General features: G+C 28.6%; 1 protein-coding gene across 1 annotated transcript in view; it reads left to right on the forward strand.

Moving 5' to 3' along the window:
• Positions 1-23,947, forward strand: part of LOC129963073 (uncharacterized) — a 70,871-nt gene that overhangs the window by 7,343 nt on the left and 39,581 nt on the right. The window contains exons 4-12 of the mRNA XM_056077106.1: positions 3,184-3,292; positions 7,247-7,548; positions 10,609-10,702; positions 13,176-13,324; positions 15,322-15,417; positions 18,423-18,515; positions 20,923-21,043; positions 22,484-22,593; positions 23,719-23,785. Coding sequence (XP_055933081.1) covers positions 3,184-3,292; positions 7,247-7,548; positions 10,609-10,702; positions 13,176-13,324; positions 15,322-15,417; positions 18,423-18,515; positions 20,923-21,043; positions 22,484-22,593; positions 23,719-23,785 — 1,141 coding nt within the window. The remainder of the gene's footprint in view (positions 1-3,183; positions 3,293-7,246; positions 7,549-10,608; positions 10,703-13,175; positions 13,325-15,321; positions 15,418-18,422; positions 18,516-20,922; positions 21,044-22,483; positions 22,594-23,718; positions 23,786-23,947) is intronic.

Below are 23,947 nucleotides of genomic sequence, written 5' to 3' on the forward strand. Positions count from 1 at the left end.
TAAAGGCGTGATCGTTTTTCGTGCTACAAAATTTGAACCGGATATACTTTGGAGGTTCACTTTTAAACGATTTAAAAAAATTAATATGAATTTTAATTAATTATAAACTAAATTTGATTTTAATTTTTTTTGTGATAACTTCAGAAAATATTTCAACACAGAAATGTTTTTTTCACAGTTTTTAGTTCTAAAAATTATTTTTTTGGACCTTAAAACAGTGTTCTTAGTTGCTGTAACAGTGTGTTACAACAACTAAGTTTTACCAATTGTACTGCAAATTTTATTTTATCTAGATTTAACTCATTTTAAAGCATATTTTTAAGTATATTTATCAATAATATTTTCTTTTTTGGGAATAATTAATTTAAAAAATGGTTTTTATTTTTGTACATGAAATGGAAATCGGTTTCTATAATTTCATGAAATATCTAATTGCTTGACTTTCTTCCATTATTGAAAATTGAAGAATAATTATGTTTAATATTTATCTAGTTTACAGGACGAATAAAAATGCAAAGTTACATACAATACTGCTAAATTCTAAAAAAGAAGATGAACTGGACAAAGTAGTGTTATGATGCCATGAAACTGGTCTCCATTAGAAAGTTCGTATACACAATGAACAGGATATTTGAAAGACTATTAAAGTAACACATCTTTGATGTCGAGGTCGTCATCTAACCGCGGTTCAAAATTACGAGGTCCGTCCCAAAATAGCCCTAGTGTTGCTTCAAACGGGACGTTAATATAACCAAACCAAACCAAACCTTTGATGTCTAGCATTTTAATGGAATTATAGAAAAGAAGTTTAATTAAAATGATTTAGCTGAAATTTAAGGAATATTTCTTGTTAATCATCTTGACTCCTAAGGCGATTAGTTTGCAAATATATGTTACTTCATGGTGGATTGCTGTCTTGGCGCATTCATTCTGCTGATGGATATTTTTTCTCATTTTTTCTTGTTGATTGAAATCTTATTAAAAAAATTCTGCCTAAAAGTTATAATTTTAATTATTTTGAGTAGTGGGAAAAGTTTATTTTCGTGTTCTCCAATGACAAACATCTAGAAGAAAAGTCTATATATACTCCAAACAAAAGTTATTAGGGATGATAAAAGTCATGGAATACTTCCTAAAAAAAGTGTCGAACTTCCTTTTGCCCGGCGAAGTACAGAAACTCGACAGGGCATGGACTTCACAAGTCATTGGACGTTCCCTGTAGAAATATTTAACCATGTTGCTTCTATAGAGGTCCATGACTACGAAAGTATTGCCGATGCAGGATTTTGTGCAAGAACTGACTTCTCGATTACGTTCCATAAATGTTCAATGGGATTCATATCTGTCTATCTAGGTGGCGAAATCATTCACTGGAATTGTTCAGAATGCTCTCCAAATTGATCGGGAACTGTGGTCCCGTGACATGGTGCATTGTTTTCCATAAAAATTACATTGTTGTTTGAATACATGAAGTCCATGAATGGCTGCATGTGGTTTCTAAATAATTGAGGACAATCATTTTCAGTCAATGATCCTTTTATTTAAACCAGAGGACCCAGTCCATTCCGTGTAAAAACAGTCCACACCATTATGGAGCCACCACCAGCTTGCACAGTGTTTTTTTTTTGAAAATTTGGATCCATGGCTTCGTTGGGTCCGTGCAATATTCGAACCCTACCATCAGCTTTTACTAACTGAAATCGTGACTCATCTAATCAAATCACTGTTTTCAAGTCATCTAAAATCACGAGTACAGGAAAGGTGCTGCAGGTGATGTCGTCTTTCTAGTAAAATTTAGAAAGTTAGTTTTCTGATGCCATAACTCAATAAAGCTTAAAATGAAAATTTAAAGACGTCCGTTGGACGTCTCACATTCATTCCTGTTGTTATTTTACACAGTTTTGCTTGTCTGTTAACACTGACAATTCTGCGCGCATGTCGCTGGACCCGGTCTTTTAAGTGGAGACGGTCGGCATTGCGTTGTCCATAATGGTGCGAAGTTATGCCTGGAATTAGGCATTCTCTGAATATTCTTGACACTGTTGATCTAAGAATGTTGAATTCCCTAACTATTTCCGAAATGGAATGTTCCATGCACAGAACTCCAAATACTATTTCGCGTTCAAAATCTGTTAATTCCCTTCGTGCGGCTATAATTACGTCAAAAACCTTTCATTATGAATGACATGAATATAAATGAAAGTCATACCATTGCACTGCCCATTTATACTTTTTGTACACTATACTACTGCTATCTGTATATTAGCAAATTACTATCCCATGTTTTTTGTCACCTCAGTATACCGGGTGTTTCAAAAATGACCGGTATATTTCAAAAATCAATAAAAACTAAACGGGCAACGATAGAAATATAACGTTTGTTGCAATATGTTTTGGATAACAGTAAATTTTCAAGCAGACAAGACAAACTTGCGAAATTAGTTACAATTTACAACAACAAATGGCGCTGCAAGCGATTTGAAAGATATAGAAGAAAACGCAGTCAGTGAGTTTGCCATTCTGTAACTCGTCTCTCTGCTGTAAACGTGACTAAGCCATGTTTGAGACTAAGCCATTTTATTGCTGCGCATGGTGGATATTTGGAAAATATCGTAGTTTAGATTTTTTCCAGACTTCAGCGCCATCTGTTGTGCAAAATTGTAATTAATTTCGCAAGTTTGTGCCTGAAAATTTACTGTTGTCCCAAGCATATTGCAACAAACGGTGTATTTCTATCGCTACCCGTTTAGTTTTTATTGATTTTTCAAATATACCGGTCATTTTTGAAACACCCGATTATATACATACTTATATATATACGATTATATATATATATATATATATATATATATATATATATATATAATATATAACTACAGATTTACTATATCTTTCTGTAATTCTTAGTTTTAATTTTTTATACTTTTTCTGCTTCATAAAAAAAATTCTGTTTGAAAAAAGTAAGAAACGGATTCTTTGCTGCTTACTTTGATGTATTATACTTTCAAATACAGTTTCTAAATTTATTTTTGTGATTTTCATGAATTTCAATTTCATTTCATTGCTCCTGTTCCTTTTTATTGTTCATATTCCTTTTCTTTTTATGAAAAATATAACGAAATAATAATTTATTTTAAAAAATTCTACTATACTTGACAATTGAACTTTTACTTCTATTTTTAGACTTTCGACAGAGAAGAAGAATCTTTTCTCCCCTCTTACATCTATAAAGCGAAATTAAATTTCCCGCCTTATGATCAGTCTAACTGTGAAGTTACCCACGTTTTTACAAGTAAGTTGATTTCTAGTGAGAGTTTTCATCAAATTTAGACTATATTGGAAAACGTATTATCGATTTTATGATATAGAGCAAGATCATGTGATCAGAGCTGAGTAGTATATTAGGTGTTTCAAACAGAAAGATCAAAATCCAATATAGTTTAACCCAATCCCAGGCTGATACCCTTCCCCGGAAAAATAGAGTATTTTTATGGCCGACAAAAACTTTAAGAGGTATCGTGTACGTGTCGATCAAAAATGCATTATTTACACTAAAGAATTTATGATGAAAAATGGAAAGCAAAGATGATATTGTGGTAGATAACTACCACTCCTCGAAAGTGAAGGGTGCATTCCTCTTTTGGTTCCTGAATATAAAAAAAAAATCTTATATTACGTAATACGATTCAAATAGAGAGTTCTCTCATAGAAATAAATGCAAGTCATGAAGAATAAAATATAAAGACCAGAATCAAGTTTGTATGCACATTGGAAAAACATATGAAATTATTTCAGCCCTTAATTACTAATTGGCAATTAATACTTTCGTCATTTAGTACAATAATGGATCACTCATCAAAAAACAGAAAGTCTGTAATTAAATTTAAATCTGTAATTAAATCAAAGTAGTAATTAATTAATAATACAAATATTTGTATATGGTTAAGTATTTCACTTATAATTATTATTTTGTATGTATAGAAATAGCAATAATGTTCTAAATAGGATGCATCATTTAATCTGGAATTTAAATTTGTTCTTTAAGTGGGACAAGGTGATAATATGTACGATGTTAGAGCAGTTTACAAATATGGAATCAACCAATATTTATTTCATTTATGGAAATACTAATAGCATTATCAGGGAGAAATCCAACTAGCGTATATGAGATATTTCTCCTTTTATGGTTTAGCATTTATTTTCCCTCAGCAGTTGTATGATACGGATTCTTTCTTGCTTCATAGTCTTCATTTGAATAAAGCTAGCCATTCCAGAATAAAGAATAATTCTGGATATAGTGATATACCAGCGAAATAATATAGAGTGGAAGAACTGTGGATGTTGTTGTTTCTAATTTCACTTGTCATAGACAAGCTCACTGACTTCAGAAGTCAGTGATTTTAAGCCAAGGGTGCGTTTCTTATTTTTCAGTAGCGCCATCTAGGGCCAAGAATACGACTTAGCTAAACACACATCACAACCCTTTTTATGGGACGGACTTCATGCATTTCATTCACTCATCCGCAGATAGTAATTTTGATCTGAATCGGAGAACGATCTCCCCTGATCCAGTGATATTACTCTCGACATGGAGGACTTTGTCACCACGACGGCCGGTGGTGTTCGATCTAGCAACCCGAAAAACGCGAATCCAACGCCCTATAAACCAGGTTATCCCGGCCCACTGTGGCTATATTCTTGATGTATCCTACCATACAACTTGGTAGATATTGAAGGGCATATTTTTATAACACATATCAAGTTCAACGAATCCAAGCATTCAGGGATGTTTATTATATGTTTATTATTGCATCTTGAGAAAAAAGTTGTGGTCAAGATTATGGGACTAACCCCATTTTGTAAGTGATGATATATTTATCAGCCCTATATGTTTATAGGAATTTAACTCCGTAAATATAAAGGTGGCACTCCTCTGTTAGTACTCGACTAGAAATAATAGGTGAATATTAAACAGTTACCATCCTCAACCGAAAAGCCTTTGTGGAGGAAAATATCTTACATTTTACAATAGGTGTCGATTATTTGCTAAAGAACGTTGCCGCAGACTCTGGTAGCCTTTGTGGTTCCGTCATGATGAAGAGATAATATGTTTTGGGTAAAAGAAACGTTGCTATCTGGAGATTATCATCCCAAATAGTGGATATGAGGCAGTCTAGCAGTTTTTCTCCCACTATCGCCCATTTGTTGCATCCTGATTTTGTAGTTTGGAAAGCTCAAAGGAATCTTATAAATAGAGCATCTATTTTCTCTTGAATTTGAAGAGGATTTTGCTCCATGGCTGGTCGTCACAGTTAGGGAAGTAAATAATAAAAATATTTTCACAAATCAAAAAACTTGGCAGTCGTAATTTCTCATGAATTTATTTAATTAGATTTTTTTATTTGCAATTACAATAATGCATTTTCATTAAACTTACTTTAAGGATTTATGCTCCATTTTTTTAAATTTCATCACATCTCCTGGATTTTATTTTCATGCACGCTGTAACGATTTTATTTTTCCTTTCTGATCATGAATTCGATATTGATGATAGTCTTAAAAATTATTTTTAAAAAGCTTTCTTATTTGCTCATTTTAAACCATGTAGGAAAAAAAAGTAAATATTTTCGAAGATGTGGCCAGAAATGAATAAATAGGAAATCTGTTGAGACTTGGTTGATGAAATATTTATATATATTATATTATATATATATTATATACACGAAATATTTATATTGTAAAAGAAGAAAACGTTTTGTAAATTTTCTAAATTCACGAATTGTCTTAAGATTTATACTCTATGCACTGAATTAAAAAAAATCAAATTCTCCAATTCTGCTTTAGTGAATTGTAAGGAAAAACACAAATTATGTTTTCAAGGAAATCTGAAATTAATCAAAAATGTTGTTCACATTAAAAAAAATATAAGGAATAGTTCAGAGTAAAATAAAATCCTTTGAAGTACAAATTCGTATTTTTAAAATAGTCAGATTATTTTTAATTTTGAAATACCTCTAGATTTTGATACATGATCTTTACTGGTAAAAGGATTTCATCTTATAACTAAGAAAAATAAACAGGTTGAAAGGGCTAAATCCAAAATAAAATGAGGAAGAAAAATTCTTACGATAGAAGAATTTGGTGTTAATATTGCAATTACAATTGGCTTGTTCCCAGATGAATTTGATATTTGAGTTTTAATCATGGTTTGGGATTTTAATTAAATTCGGGTTAAGGATAATCACACGTGCATTGCAAAGATTTTATTTTGAAACCGGTTTGTGTAAAATAAGTAGAATTTCTCTACTTTCCTCACAATTTCTTTCCTAGAATTGTTCCTAAAATTCGAATATATTTTGATACGAGATTCTTTCAAGTGGAACATTCAAATACATACATGGTCACCAGGGCTGTTCTAAACTCATTTCTGTAGAGAAAAAATCACATTTTTTGGACATCTTTTGATATTCCCAAAGACAACAAACTGATAAAAATTTCTGTTGAATGTTTAGTTTATGAGATAAAAACTGCACTTAAATTATCCAAGTTTAAGCAGAAGGTGTCTATTATTTGTATCTTTACTTCATCTCAAATTGAAAAAAAGGAATATCCAGAGAAAAGAGAGATTTTTGTCATTTTCAATGACTTAATATAGCTAGTTATGTAAAAATCATTATAACTATTAAATATCTATAAAGTATAAATATATATTTAAAACATTCTCAAACATAACAGTACCAAAATGTAAAAAAAAAACAAAAACAGATGGATTCGGCTCCTCTTATTCCAATATAATGAATCGTATCAGAGACACTCACTTGAAATAATGTTTGTAAAATAGAAAATATTTTAAAAGAAACTTATAATCTTGTACCAAATAAAAATAATTTTGACATTAGTTTCTTAGTCTGTTTCGTGAAATGGGAACCGTTGTTTTATTCACGTAAGACGAGAATTCTTCTTAGTAAGCCGGCTGTTAAAGCTCATTAATTTGATAAATTGATTTTTTTTGCCTTCTCTAAAACTTCAGATTTTCTCTCTTTGCCTCGTTCTTATTTTTTATCCTGCCAAAAACATGACAAGGTTTTTAAATCTAAGGCTTTATTTATCATTTATAATGAACCGAATATTATTATATAAAGTATATATACTTGTATTTTCATTGTTCTAAATAGCAATTTATATTTGATACTTTTTTTCCAATTTAACTAATAAATAATTCAAGCTTAATTTTTTTCTACCTAAGAGCCAGATGTGCAGATGCCAGACTGCAACAGTAATATATGTAAACCCACATTGATTGCAATCTCTATTGTGTGTCTGAGTAACGAAGGAAAAGCAGAAATTGATCAGACGTTCAATTTCTTCCGATTCAAAAGCAAGATTATTGACACAAATATATTCTTGGCCCCTCCTGGCATTTTTTGCAATGCAACGAATAAGAACAAGTTTCCAGGCCTGCCAAGTTATTTCAGTTTCTCTTACGATTTGATTGACGAACAGGAATGGACAACTGTTGATCCTGGTGTATTTGCTGTTCACAAAAAAGTACGTATTTTTGAAAACATCAAGTACTGGGCTCATCACTTTAAAATATTTATATTAGAAATATTTCATTTTTTAAATTTGAAATTTCAATAATTATTTCAATATATTTAGAAAGTACAGTTTTCAACTACAAGATAAAAGGTAATATGGAAGTGTAAATGTTTTATAGAATCATAATTTTTTTTCTTTTTAATCGAAAAGAGTCGATTTTTCATTCGTAAATTTAATTCTATTTTTTCAATCCTTTCATATATCTTTATACGTCTGAGAATAAAATTTATTATTTTTATTTTGTGGAAAAAGTGGCTGAAAGTCAAGTTTTTTTTTTTAAGAAATCGCTGAATAAACTCTTCATGGATTTAAAAAATTCTAAAAATTATGCTGGGAATTGAGAATTTTAAATACTTGTTAAGCAATTGCTAGTTTTTTTTATCAATATTCCGGTAAGTTTTAATGAATTTAATAAAATAACGTGTTAGCATAAGATATTTTAATAATGAAGCTAGAATTGGCAGAACTAATTCTTATTAAAAACAATTAATCAACGATTTTATTATTATTTCTTTGAAGAAAATGACTTCAATAAAATATGACTTATTTATTGGCAATTATAAAAATTATATTTGATATTTATAAAAAGGCATTTTTTTGACTAAAATTATATAATCATTATCTTCTAAAAACTTTTCCGTTCCTTCATCTAACAACAATAAGGAGAATGTATTTGTGCATTTATGTGTTAAGTTCAATAGGACAGACCCTTTGATCTGGAACTATCAAATTGGCAAACATATAATTTGGAGGTAGAAATATGCGCTCTTGAAATTGTTTTTTGATATTTCAGAAAACAATGAATAAAAAATACTTTTTTTTCTTACAAATAACTAAGAATAAAAAAGTTTAAAGTTTTTTTATCAACTAAAAATTAAATTAAATTTTAGTGATTCGCGATAAATCACAAATAATTATTATTAAAAATTACTTTTTAAACCATTTTAAAAATTATTTTTTAATGATTTTAATTTAAATACCGTAAAACTTGTTAGATAATTTTGAAATTCGGATTTTTGATTTTGTATTTTTGACAATTGATTATATAGTTGCAATGAAATTTAAACCATGTTTACTTTTTCACCCATGCTTAATAACAGGGTTTTATTATATTAGTGAAACTAAAGAAAAATATCCTCCCAATTATCTGCGCATTTTAAATGAAGAATCGGATAATTCATGCAAGCAATAAAAGGAACAAACCGAAACCTATTAAAATAGCATTACTTTAACATTTGTCACTATTTGACATTCAAAAATATTTTGTTGAGAGAATCACGAATATGGATTTATTTACTAAAGGTTGAATTGAAATTATGTCCAATTATTATTACCGACGAATCAGTTTGTCGTCAAAAGTTTCTAATCTGCAGTAAATATCAAGTCGTTTACTGTGGATTTCAGCTCAAAATATATATATTAAAATTTAATCCATTCATCGTCCATAAACTATAAATCAAATGAAAAAATTACAAATCTCTTAGGCATCTCAAAGACTTATTTTCGATAGAGAAATAATGTCACGAAATAAAACTTTTCTTTCATCAGAATAACAATTTAGAACATTTATAAAAATAATAACAATTCATGAAATTTATATAGTTTTAAAATCTTAAAATAAAGTTCACGAAAGTTTATTTTCAAAGTGGTAACATCAAATAACGTTAATGTGGCTTCAAATTTGTAGGATAATATACGTACCATTTTGTACGACTAATTGTACACACGTTTGTTTCTGCCTCCTAAAAATGCCTCATTCTGGACGGAAGCCTTAACATTTTTTTTAGTTTTTCACAAAATGTATTGTTCTCTGATAATGTTAATACTTCCATTTTTTTTCGATAATAATAATAATAATTATTATTAAACTTGATTTGTTTCGTATTCTTACAAATGGAGTTTTGTATTGTCGATTTTTCACTCACTTCTTAACGAGCTTCAATTCTGATATTTTGTATTCTTGTCATTCTCAACAACAAAACGCTATTTTCAGAAATCGATTATAAAATACTCACTTTCATACAAATGGTACTGCTTGATAGTGAATTTGAGAAAAGATCGATTTTATGATTAAGACTGAAAAAAATAAACTTATTTATAAAATAATATATTATTTCAATTGTTTTTGGTTTCATACAAGTGGCGCCGACTATGATGAATCTGGAGAAAAATTGATTTCAAGATTTTATAATATTTACAAGGATGAATTAAGAAATGTATTTAACACTAAAATGCAAGACATAATAAAAATTTTAAAACTTCAGTAAAAAGTAATAGGTTTCCTTTTCTCTCCTTTAAAAAATCTGACTCAGAGAAAAATGTCAAAGCTTGAGAAACCGACAGCATTATATGACAGCATATATTATTATGACATGCATCAATAAATATTGCAAGCAAAAAAAAATCCTAAACATTTTTTTTGAAAAATAAAATAATTACATTACATTATTTGAATATTATTTTAGTATTTTTCCGAAGATTTCTTTCAAGATTTCATGTTTAAATGTTTTTGTTTTGAATCTCGGTATACATAAAAAAAAAAAAAAACTAATTATTTTGTTTCAGTATAGTAATAAAAATATGATTTAAAAAAACTATTTTAAAAAACAGGTTTGTTCTAAACCTAATTAATAAACTTAATTAAAAAATTTACCTAATCTAAAAATAATTTAACGTAGTTAAAAATTAAGAAATTCTACAAGCAAAATCTGACTCCTAAACTCTGACCTAAAACATGAAAATATGAAGCGTTCCCTGATTGGGATTTTTATACACTGAATAACTCAATAATACTAAATAGGAAAACTTTCAAAATGATAACAATAAAGTAATAGTAAATTGATAAAACCTACAACTATTGCCATTTATACAGATGCTTCGCATATTTGCCAATAGATGTCGCTGATTAATATGCATGCAAGCACCTAATAAATCAAAGTTAGATTATGTATTTATATATTTTAACAATTTCTAGCTGGAAGTATTTTCTTTCTATTTTATTTATTTTAGGTTTGGCACGATTCAACAATGAACATTCTTCGAATGGATGAATTCGATGACGACGGTGCACTGATAGCATCTAGAGTGTTTGATGTCAATGGCGGTAAAATTTGATTTCCATCACAGCAGAAAATTTTTAATTGATATTCAAAGAAGTTTTGCTCCTCGTTTAAACTCTTAAAAATCTAACAAAACTTTCATAATTTTTTTAAACATTTCACACAGATATATTTAAATGATCACATTTTACATCATTTTTATGTTGTAAATCTAGGACATTTTTAAAATTAAAAATAAATTCAAAAGATATGATAAATGAAATTTTTCTTTTGTTCTGAAATATATAGTTACTGAAGTTTAAAATTTCAAGATGTTCCATGTTTATTAAAGCATAGTAATTTTTTAAACATTTTTTTATTGCATATTGTAATTATTGTAATATTGTATCATGCTTTCCATTCCTGAAGGTAATTAGATAATATTTTTTTTAAGAAAGTATACCAAATCCTGCAGTATTAAATTACGAAAAATAGAATCAAAATTTTAAAAAAATTTGAAAAATATTATAAATTATAAATTTTTTAGAAATAAAAATTCTTCCCTAATTCTCTATCTAATAAAAGATATACATAAATGTTTCATTATTGTAACATATAAATTGAATATTCATGGAACATTTTAACAAATGATTCATCATTATGCTTCGTTTTCTTCTTTTTTGCATATCTAGTAAGAAAAATTACAATTGATTCTGTAACAGTATGAAAAAATAAAGAGAAACTTACTTTGAGACAAGAAAATAAATATTAAAGAATTTAATTTTACAATGATTACTGAAATTATTTAAAAACTATTAGGAGGGTTTAGTATTTCATTTTCAAATGTACTTCTACAAAATAATGTTATTTATTATGTAAGATAAAAAGAAAAGGGATTGTGTTTAAATATTTTGTAAGTTGCCTCGAATCATTTAATATAAGTATCCTAAAATAATTTTTGCATAAACTGCTTAATTCCTTAATTTGAAATTTTCTAATAATGATGTCATCGAATCTTTTATGGAGGAAGAGTTTCTTAAATTAACTAAAAGTTAAAGAAGAAAAAGTGATTGCTCTCAGATTATTTTTTCATCAGAACATTTTGGCAATATATTTCTCATTTTTCAAAAATATTTTAAGTGATATATAACTGCAATAATATAATCACAAATAACTTAATTTGATATTTTAATAGGATAAAATGGAAACACATGTAGAAATAAATCCTATAAATAAAATAATCCTATAAATCCTATAATAAATTTTCGTTGAATAAGGATATAAATTAACTTAAATCACTAAAAGTGCATTCTGAGTTTTCTGGAAATTTGAGTGGGACTAAAAATATATTTGTGACCTTTTAGTTATTTCACTTCGTACAAAGGATATTTACACATTTTTGGAACGTTTCCGATAAAAAATTTTAATAAAAAGCAAATATTTTAGAATAAAAACATCTGGCAACATTTTATTTTTGGAAATGAGAAACGTCTTCTGCTACTTTTAAATTCATTCTTTTAAAATGTTTCATATAAATAAGCTGCAAGTTGAAGGTTCTAATTTTGCACTTTCCGAGAAGAAATATTTCTATTTCATGACTCAAAAACGCTATGAAATACATGACATTAAATATTTTAAGTGCAAAATAAGCAACATTATTAATCAGAAAGGACAAAACTGTAATTCATTACTTCTGCATGGAAAGAAGACTCCAAATTTATAGAAGAAAAGATACAAAGGGAAGAGTGTTATACCTTTGGCAAATTTCCTATGTTAATTTTTTATTGGTATTTAATTTCACAATTTTATTGTTAAGGCTAACCTCGACTATTCTTATTTTTGTAATTATTTCTTATTTTAAAAGAACCAAACCTTCAAACCTTATATGTTTGTTTGGAGTTTATTAGAGAAAGCGTATTTCATCCTCATCTTTCCTTCAGTTACATCTGTAATATATAAAAGATTTAAAATTATTGATGCTAAAAAATTGATGAATACCGATGAACGAATTATAACAAGGTGTTACTAATCCTGGATTAAAAAAGATAAAGTCAGGAGTGAAAAACATTTTTGAACCTTTAAGTTCAAAGTAATTTTACCCATCGAAATATCCAGTATTGAAGCTTTTCGCCTAGATTTTGCCAATTTGAATTTCATTTTATCTCCAATAGCGAAGGAATAATGGGAAATTAATTTTCCACCACTACATAATTTGAACTTTGAGCTGGAATTACCTATCTACGAAATTGGTTGAGATTTTTAATTTATCTACAACATATTATTTCAGTTCAAATCGAATCAAAATGATCGTGCTAAGGAAATAATATGGGCTTACTGAAAAATTTTCCGAAGTTCAGTTTTGTGTATACCTTATATGGTCAGATGTATTTGACCAGTATATTCCATAACCTTCTAACATTATTAAAATGAGTTTTGAAATAATTGCATAAATTTTTTTTACTAGTAATTAATTTTTTTTGTTTTATCATCATAATTGGTTGTTAATGTTGGAACAATTTCTTTCTTTATTGATTCTAGGTGTAGCATATACTTCAATATCTAGCTTAGCTTCCTGTGAAATGGGTCCCATCAGTAGTGATGATGTACCTCTGGATGAAATGACAAGGTTACCAAAAGTGTTTTTCAGAGGGGAGAAAGCACTTAGCGAAGCTGTTTATGTCGGAACTGTAAGCGGCATTCAGTGTAATACAATTTTGAGGAAGAAAAATACATGAATATAAACATTTTCTAATGTCTTGTGACATTGCAGATATGTGAAAGATACGAATTCGATCAATCAGATTTAAATCTCAGTTTATTGTCAAAATAATCCTGTGATCTAAAAATTTTACAGAATCCATTAGGCAGTAGGTTTTGATCATAAGTATTCCAAAATACATAGTACAAATTTTTTTTTTTGCACGTTTGCTCAAATAAACGATCTACAGAAGCAAGAATTCTGTTTTCTGGAATAGAGTTCTTGAAACAAGATTCAAGAATAATGGAACGATGCGGTTTATACAAATAAGAACGCGCTTGATTAATTATAATAACGTTCCCTTTTAAAGCAACTAAAGCTGTTTAGGGGGGAGGGAGGGTGGATCTCCTAATTTTGAGATTTGAACAGATGACGAGAATAACACTTGATTCGGTATTATCCTTCTCAAACGTCCCCTATAGAACATTTGACTTCGTTGAAGTCAATGACTTAATGTGCACCAGGTCTGCTTACATGATTGTTTTTTGGTGAATCGCTTCACATATTTGGAATCTTCTGATATCGGGTTCAAGATCTTACCACTAGGTCACCACGACCTTTTAAAATAAAAACGTACAATATAGAAAATATAAAATTTCTCAAATCCATTGCAGACCAATGCAATTCTCAAAACTATAGAAAATTAAAGACTTTGTTGAGTTCATTACACTACATTTATATAAATACTAAGATTACACATTTTCATTCATAAATCCTATTTAATGCAGAACGATACCTTTTCTCAAATAAATCCTCTTTTGTGCTGTTAGCCCACCTAAGAATTATGAACATTTAATACCGCGAATCTTGTATTCTTGAATTCATAGCACATGAATCCACATAAAAACAAAGAAGACTTCCTCAATATATATGCAGTTATTATTGGTTTGTATGCATTGGCGCTGTGCATTTTTGTCAGATTATTTGAACAGTCATTCCCCTGCCTTATCCAGAACCGAATGGGTTTTCATATGCTACACAATGTCCTCCCCCTAACTCATTCCAAGAATAGATGCCGACGTCTTTTGCGTGGCGTAAATTTGAGACCTTTTTTTTAACCCTTTAAAGGGCCATTTTTTTCTAGTCGTATTATGTTTAAATATTTTTAGGCTTGAAATTAGAATAAGAAAAGGGATTCATTTAGCTTATTAGATAAATTTAATTTGATTAATTAATTAATTTGTTAAATTAATAATTAAGTAGCAAATCAAGACCCATCCTTTTGTGTGAGATAAAGAACTGAAGCATCTAAGTTTCTGTCTTTCTAAAACAATTTGTCAGAAGTTATGCCAACCTACATAATTTCATACTAAGATTGATAAATTTGGTGGGAAGCATACTTCCCACGGCCCTAGAAAGGGTTAAATAACACTTTTCGAAAGAGAATTAAGCATAGTGGGATAGTGAATTGGCATTCACGGTCCCTTGAAACCACTCTCTAAGGTTTCTTCTTTCGGAGTCATCTCAAAATTTTATTCAATGAGGACAATAGTTGAAAACTATATTATCGTATTTTAGTGTATAACATCCTGAAGTGGCACTTTACTGCTGTTAATGTGACTCTGGGAATTGAATCATCATTCGATATTGTTTGCTTCTTTCCTTTGTTACATGAGTGAGCTGAGTATATGTTACGTATTGTTGTTCGCATTTTTTTTAATGAACATATTGCGTACATTATTTTTCACAACGTGCACAATAATTTCTCTTATTTTGTCACTTCAGTTCAGGAAAACTTTGTAAAAATTAGTTCAAAATAAATAATTCTTAAACTTTTACATAGATTTTATTTTACTGATTATAATTCAAAATATTCTTTGTTAACTCAAAGTAAAAATTATTTTTTATACGAAATATTGGCTATTAATGACCAAAGTGCTTCATTTGAAGCTTGTACTTTACTTAATAACACTAGAATTCTTTCAGAGACACATCCATGCTTTGGATTATGAAGTCTGGAGTCTGATGTCTGTTGATAAAGAAACCTACCAAATGATCGTTCAAGATTTCTATTTTACAAAGGTAAGGAATGGGTTTGGATTTTCAAAACGGAGTTAAAATATTGCTTGAAGGTCTATCAAAATATTAAATATATATATAATATATGTGTTTAAGTAATCAAATGAATAAAATTAAAATTTAAAAATATTATTTACAAAGAAATTGCAGTAGGATAAAAGTATTAATAAACAGATTAACTTTATAATAAAAAAATATCATTCTAAAAAGTTTGATTGGATTCGTTCTAATCATGGTCCAACTTTCAATTTGTAAGCTTTATGAAATATATTCTCAATTATGACATATATTCTCAATTGAAACAATAATTAGAGTGAATTAATACCTTATACATATGTTAATTTAATAAATAAATGTTTTGCGAATATTAAAAACAGTCATTCTATAGTATTTAGAAAAAATTAAGAAAGTTACATTTTTATCTAGTCCATTGATTCATATTACTCATGCTTAATAAAATAATCTCGACGTAGTAAAATCTCAAACAAAATATATTCCATCCTTCATCAACCAAGAAAGAAAGAAATTATGAGGTTTTGAATATCATTATTTTAGACCTTTTTTGATCATTCAACGACTACCTCGAAGAAGACTTACAAAACACTTGATGCCAATTTCTCGAGTTAGTGTCTGATTGGTCTAAAACAAAAACTGATGAAATGCTTGATCACTTTCGACAGAACTAAACATTCTTGTTTGTTTAAAATGTTAGAGAATCTTTTACTAAATATGACTATTAGAACCAGGACACTGTATAAAATTTTTGATTTCGTAATTTTTCAGCCGTACATTTATTGATTCCAGTAACAAAAATGTTAATTTTTTTACTTCATTAGCTATTGCGAGAAATTATTGAATTAGGGTTATAATTATCTGTATAAAATTTCTTTGAGTTTCAACTATAACTGAAAAATATTAATCGCATTTAATAATACAGTTATGTAAATATTTAAGATATCAAAACTGCGAGCAAAATATAGACTGAATGAATGAAGAGATTATTTGAATGTTTTCTTCAGGATATGAATTATTAGGGTTCGGCTTTCTCTCGTGAAAAATAATTTTGAAATTATCTGTTGTTGCAAAATAAATAGGACAGTAGCTTCTTTTAGATTTTATGATTTTATAATGCCTTGATCAAATTTAGTAATGCTTCATCAACTGTTGTTATGAAATATTTTTAATATAAAATAAATGCAAAAGCACAATGAAAAAACTTCACGTTATCACTAGAGACAAAAAAAAAATTCCTAACAGTAATGGATATCAAATATAAAAAAAGCGCGCAAACTGTATGAGGGATAAATGTGATGAATATTAATAAATAGTGGATTACGCATGAAATTTTGTCAATTTTCAGTAAATGACATTTCTGATAAAGACTGGTGTATACTGTCCAGTGTGCAGTTTTACTTTTCTTCTTCTCGGTTTTTCTTTCCCCCATATCTTAGCTAAAATGAACTATAAACACAGGTTTAGGATCACATAATTTTTGTCAATTTTGAACAAAAACCATTAAAAATGTGTGTTATTTGTTAATCAACGACAACTCTTTCTAAATCACGACCAAGTATTCTCTTTCCTTTTGACATAACTTGTTATATCTACATTTTTGTACTCGGAGCTTACAAAGAGAAGGTATAGAACTCGTTAAAAAAAATTGAGATTTTGATGTTTCTCCTCGTTTTAGATCTCTATGAATCCGGAAAACACATGTCTAGAATTATGTCTATCTGCCTATGAACACGATAACTCGAAAGCTCATTACCTACTCTAGACGGATAAAATTTAATATGTGGTTTTTAGTTTGATGATGATGTCGTGTCCGCGTTACCACGGAAAGGAGTTGCAGTAACTTCTGAGGGTAAAGACCCCTGAGCACCCAAGGGCAGAAGTCTGACTTCTAGCTCATATGAAGATGAAACTCACACATTCGCTTGCATAACCCCGTTTTACAGGGGGGCACATTCACACACCTCACAGATAGAACGCAGATGAAGAACAACCATGCCCGAACCGGGCCTCGAACCCAGGACGCCCAGATCACGGGGAAGACACGCTATCCCTATGCCAGGACGCCGGCGGTCTTTAGTTTAAAGACCATATATTAAATTTTGCAGATTTTTATGAAATTTTGAGTGATTTCCATTCAGAGTAAGACTTAAATGGAAATCTATCCGAATACAAAGCAACATGATAATTAAATAATAAAAAACTTAGATGAATAAAACTTGATACATAAATTTAGCAAACTAAAGTGCAATATTGTTTTAAATTTTGTATCAAATATGTCAAAAGTGAACCATCTGCTTTATTGCATGCATGTAAACATAAATAAAAAATGTTATGACTTAATTATATGAAATTTAAGATCTGATCCAGTGAATACAATTATAGTTCTATATTAAATTTTGATTTCAATTTTTTGGGAAAAAGATATTATTAAAATATCAAAATATTTTCTGGTAACTGTGTATTAACCGCATTCCAGCAATTAATTACTGAAAGAAAGAAAAGGCCAAAAAGCATGCATTAATTGGGTTTTTTCCCTAACTAGTGTTCTCCAATGATGTTAACTGTTGGAACTTATCTGTTGGAACTTATGTTAATAATACATAAGTTCCCACAGATTTTCTGTTCTATGATACAAAGCTCAATACTTTTATGCATGGAACCAATTATTTTTAAATCTGAGCATTCATGGCGTTTATTCTTTACTCTGGGCCCAGTAATTTATTTGGGAGGTGGGGGGGGGGAGAGGTATAACATCTACATTTGAGAATGTATGAGAAAATTTCGAAGTGACTCTCTCTCCCTGGTTGAAGTCATAAAACTTCTCATTTCACTGTTGCACCTTGTAGTTTACAAATATAATAAACTTTTGAATTTTTTTTATCAAGTAAAAGATTTCAGAGCAGAAACTTGCTCTTAAAATACTCCCGAATACTTTCGTTTTTACTAAATTTGAATTTATACGTGAAGCTCATAAATGTACTTCTCGTTTTCAGAATGCTCCGAAAGCCAACGTATCAGCAACGTTGAAACTTTCTCATGCTGAGATCTACGCTTACCAAAGCAATACTGAAACACGCAAGTTCGAAGTAAGTTTTTACACTTGTCTAAATAAAAAGTTACCCTTTTGTTTTTAAAGTTGAAAGCGAAATTTCAGTAAGAAAAAAATTATCAACACTTAAAAATTTCCAGTCCTTATATTGCAAATATAAACTTACACGCATCAGTTTGCTTAAAAAATTTTTGAAAAGTTTTATTTGAAATGTTATTTCAAATTACATCCTTCTGAATAGCTGCGAAAAATATTTGGGAATCATATTACTCAATCGAACTAAAATTTGCTAAATGAAATTTCTGCGCAAAATTCCATTAATTAAAATCAAGCTAAATACGATTTCGATTTCATAATGAGCTCTTTTTAAGAACATGTACATGTCATTTCATAAGCAGTTTATTGCCTTGTGTGAAATTTTTTATGGATTTTTAGAGAAAGGAAATTGTATGAGAGATTATTTAGGTTTGTTTCAAGACATATGAATGTAGAAAATATGCCATTTCCTTAATACTTTTTCTTTGCCTTAATCGATTCCATAATTTTGAACCGAGTCTTTTAAGTGTGCAGTGAAATATGTGAAACAAAATATATCTCAAACTATAAACTTATTCATAGAAATAAAATAAAATAATATTCCAAAAGTATATAAACTTACCATATGGAAAACTCAATGAATGGACCTAATGTTTTTCAGTTTGATAGGATATATGTATTGATGGTTTTACCCGTATTCTGTTTTAATATATTTATTTAGAATGAATGCAAACTTACTAGTTTCCAAAGTTTCATGATACTGAACAGCATCTTTTGACTTGCCTATGAAACAAAACCCATAATATCGATAAATGTACCTATTGTTATCCTGAAATACTAAAGAATTATAAGGTAATTAATTTGGTGGTTTAATAAAGTACTGTTGACATATCACATTATTAATTTTTCTTTTTTCTGGCTTCTTAAGGGAATTTCCTTGAATAAAATATAAAATTAGATTTTTTACACCATTGGTTACTTGATTTGATGAATTTATAGAATCATAAAGAAGCACACATCCATCAAAATAAGAAAAACGAATATATTTTCAAATCCATTATCAGTTCTGAAAACGAATGAAACACGAAGTCTGCTATTAATCTAATGCTTTTAATTCAGATTTCCATCCCCAGATATACCGCATATGGTGTTTTGAGTTTTGGATTATTGACAAGAGCAGTGAACAAGGACAGACTCAAAACTGCCATGGGAAGCTTTAGAAGAGGAGTGAGAAAGCTATTTGCAATGGTTTTACGAGTGACTTTATTATCATGGAAATTAAGATACAGAATGATAGTTAGGTACAAGAACAACCAAACAGATTATTTAGAACGCATTTTCTTTTGAGTAGAAAATGGATATTATATCATGTTAAAATCATTAAAAAATGCTGGAATAGCTTCTGAATTGCGTAGGTAAAAATTCTGACAATATAAATAAAAATTTATTTTTTGAAGTTTTTATTCGGTAAGTAGGATTGATGTTTTACCTTCATTTAATGATAAAAATTTTGTAATATTAGCAAATATAATATTTTCAAGTTCGATAGGATATGTGTATTTGGGCTTCTGCACACATTTTGCTTTAAATTCAAAATAATCTTGCTAGTTATGGATTTTGGTTAAAATACCAAAACCCTATTCACTTTTTATACAATTCTTATAAGTACAAAATGCTCAAAAATATTGCTACAATATTTCCATGACATTCAACAACTAGAATATCAATCAATATGATGGAGATTTTATACAATATATAAGGTAATTGCATATTATTATAATAGATAATATTATTGTGGGAACCGCTGACAGATCTCATATCTTGTATGGAGCTATGTTGCGTCATACATCACATGAAGCTTTCCCGCCATTATTGGCAGACGGGAGTTGGGTAGTGAGACTGTAAGACGAACAGCTCACGCTCGTGTATCTTTATGTGTTCTTTGTTAGTAATGTTTTGTCCTTTGTTCTTTAATCTAAATAAATTTATTATTCATATTAATGCTGGTCGTTGCCTTTCCCCACATTTTTGGGAACTCGGCCTTTCTCGTGAATACCCCTATCAAATCCTGCCAAACTGTTGAAAAAGCGCACAGCTCACGCTCATGTATCTTTGTGTGTTCTATGTTAGTAATGTTTTGTCCTTTGTCTTTTAATCTTAATAAATATATTTCTCATATTAATTCTGGTCTTTGTCTTTCCCCACAATGTATAAGATAAGGATATTAATATATAAGTTGTATATAGGGTAAGGATTATAGGGTAGTTGTTGAAATTGATTTGAACTTATTTTTAACTATGAGACTGAAGTTGTTAGAAGAACAAGTGCTTTTTAGCCTTCACTCATAATAATTTTTATGCTCTTTATGAACGATCCCAGAAGTTTTTAATATATTTTATATATTTCAGCTGTCCGTGTTCACTTATTTATCCATAAATAACTTCTTGGACAGGCTAAGATGGGAAGCCTTTGACGTATCGCCTTGTTTCACGAGTGAACAAAAGAAGAGATTTCGTTTAAAAGTGAAAGGTAAGTACATTAATTTAAATGTAAAAAATTGTTGAGAGATTTTATATTTTCAGTTATTACTGCTGCAAACAAAAAGTGGGTTGTAAATATTCCATGAACCACCAGTTTGGTAGGCAATATTTATTTCATACCTTTCGAAGAAATTCTTTCTTATTATAATAACATTTATTTGTGCAAGCTTCTCTTGTTATTAATATATTTCAAATTAATTCATTTTAAAATTATTTTAAAAAGCATTTTTAATAGCTAGCAGCTAATAGTAATTTTTTCGATGTGATTTATTTAAAAGAAACTCAATTTTTACTTAAACTTTCTTACCATATGATTCCATTATAATCATAAACTCTCTTTATATGAATCTATATATTGAACTTATTTTTGATTTCTTTTAAATAAAACCAGTATAATGAGGGCGAATGAAAGATGCATAAAAATTATAGCCAAATTGAATTTTTTCCTCTTTATTATAAGGTTTAAGATTTTTTTCTCTTTTGAATATTTGGATATTTTTATTAATATCCATTGATAGTTTATATACAGGTATGCAGTTGCAAAACTTCTTCTGTTCCCAACAGATTAGCTACCTAATTACGACTGTGAAATACTGATGTTGTTGTTCTGCAAATAATAAGAATAACAATTATAATAATAATTAAATAAATAAATAAATATTAATTGATAAGCAGAAAAAAAGATAATTGATAAGCAGAAAATGCTTAGAAGAAGACTTCAAAATATACTATTATATATTTTCAGCACTAAAATAACCAGCATAATTTCTTGGATTTTCTTTAACCCTTTAAAGGGCCATTTTTTTTTCTAGTCATATTATGTTAAAATAACTTTAGGCATGAAATTAGAATAAGAAAAGGGATTCATTTAGCTTATTAGATAAATTTAATTTGATTCATTAATTAATTTGGTTCATTAATAATTAAGTAACAAATCAAGATCCTGACTTACTAAAAAATTTGTCAGAACTTATGCCAACCTACATAATTTCATACAAAGATTGATAAATTTGGTGGGAAGCATACTTCCACGGCCCTAGAAAGGGTTAATCCATTCTTATTTTTAATATCATTATGTTACTTTTTATAATTTTTAACAAATAGACGAGAACATAAGTCAGGTTATGAAGAGTTTCTATTTCAGATACTAATTTGGAAAAATATCTGGTTGTATATTACTGTGTATTAGTTATATTCAATATCAGATTATAAAATAAGTTTATAGACATAAAAACCAGAGAGATTAATAATGAGTTCAATTTCTTTTGTGTGATGTAGACCAAGATAAGAGCAGAAGTTATAGAAGAGGAAGATTATTTTCTTATGAAATGAATAATTTATTTTAGTTCTTTGAAAAATGTGGATAATTTAAAAAACATTTATAGGATATAAAAAGTATTGTCTAATTAAACATATTACATAATTTCAGGGCCTCCTATTGTGAAAAACAGCAAAACGTATCAAGAAGTATTGAAGCGCCTGTATGTGCATTTGATTCAAGCGACCAAAATATCGGTGATAAGACTGAGTGAACTCTCTGTAAGTAATTTTAAAATGCATTCATACTCTTATAATGTAATGATAAATGCTTAAAGAATATGTAAAAAATATACACTTAATTTTTAAACATAAAAAATCCATGCACATACTGGTATTTATTCATTATATATGCATATTATATTTATTCATTATACTGTATCATTTATATAAAACAAAATTTGAATTCAATCGGAAAATATGTGTAGTTCATGCAAAAGGTTTTAATTTTTTTTTAATTTAAGAAAATTATATTGATGTATTTCTACATCACCATGGACAATTACTCCATTACTTCTACAAATCTACTGTGTAACAATAATATAATATTTAAAACATAAATAATACTTTTCATTACATTACAAAACATGAAAATCCACTGAACGATTATTTTTAGCATTTAAAAATAAAGGAGCATTTGCTAGATGACCATCGTGTGGTATCCTTACATAGTGGAAATTTATACCTCAATCTGTTTAAAAATATAGGCCAGTGACCAACGACTTCTTTTCGTACATCCATAGACGGCAAAGGATAAGATGACTCTCTAGGTACAGTGAATTTATATAGAGCCGTGTTTGCATATTGATGTATTTTTACATCACATAAAAGGCTAATTTTTTCTTGCATAAATTAATTTTTGCAAGAAATACATGTAAAAATATGTAAGAATAAGTATATGTAAAAATATAAATATTATCCATTACTCTTATCTTGTTTCTATCCGGAAACAATTTTCCCTGTATTTTTTATTACTTTCTATATAAATAATCTTAATTCGTAACCCCTTTCGAAATGAAATTGTACTCATATAGCGCACTAACAATGAAAATTGCCACAGATAAGAAATAAACTGTTAAAGATTCTAGTTGCGTTCCGGAAACAATTAAACAGTTTTGGTAAAATTAAAGTTAAAAAAACACTATGCAAAGATTGGTACATAAAGAGGTAGGAAGTTTTAAACATTTGATTCAGATCTACTCGCTACGCATTTTAGTTAATTTTTGATGTAATTGCAAGTTATGAATTGACAACCAAGTCTCCATCACTAGCATTTTAATGATTTTTTTTATCTACAATTAATATTATTTTATTTATCTGTGTTAAAAGCTGTTATTTATTTTATAGTCTGTATTCGATGGTGTAAAAATTGTTGAATTCAGAGGCTGGATATTGGAGAAGCCTAAGGTTGCGGGTAAGTAACAAAGAGATCTTTAGATATAAATAACTTGATTAAGAATGCAATTAAGCTATAAATAGTAAAATTTGTATCTTTAATTGGGTTTTGCTGAAAATAGCCCAGAATATCTATCTATCTATATATATATTATCTTGCGTAATTTTTTTTTTTGTTTGT

This window comes from Argiope bruennichi, chromosome 3 (genome assembly GCF_947563725.1).
Source record: "Argiope bruennichi chromosome 3, qqArgBrue1.1, whole genome shotgun sequence".
In the NCBI taxonomy this organism is placed as follows: domain Eukaryota; kingdom Metazoa; phylum Arthropoda; class Arachnida; order Araneae; family Araneidae; genus Argiope; species Argiope bruennichi.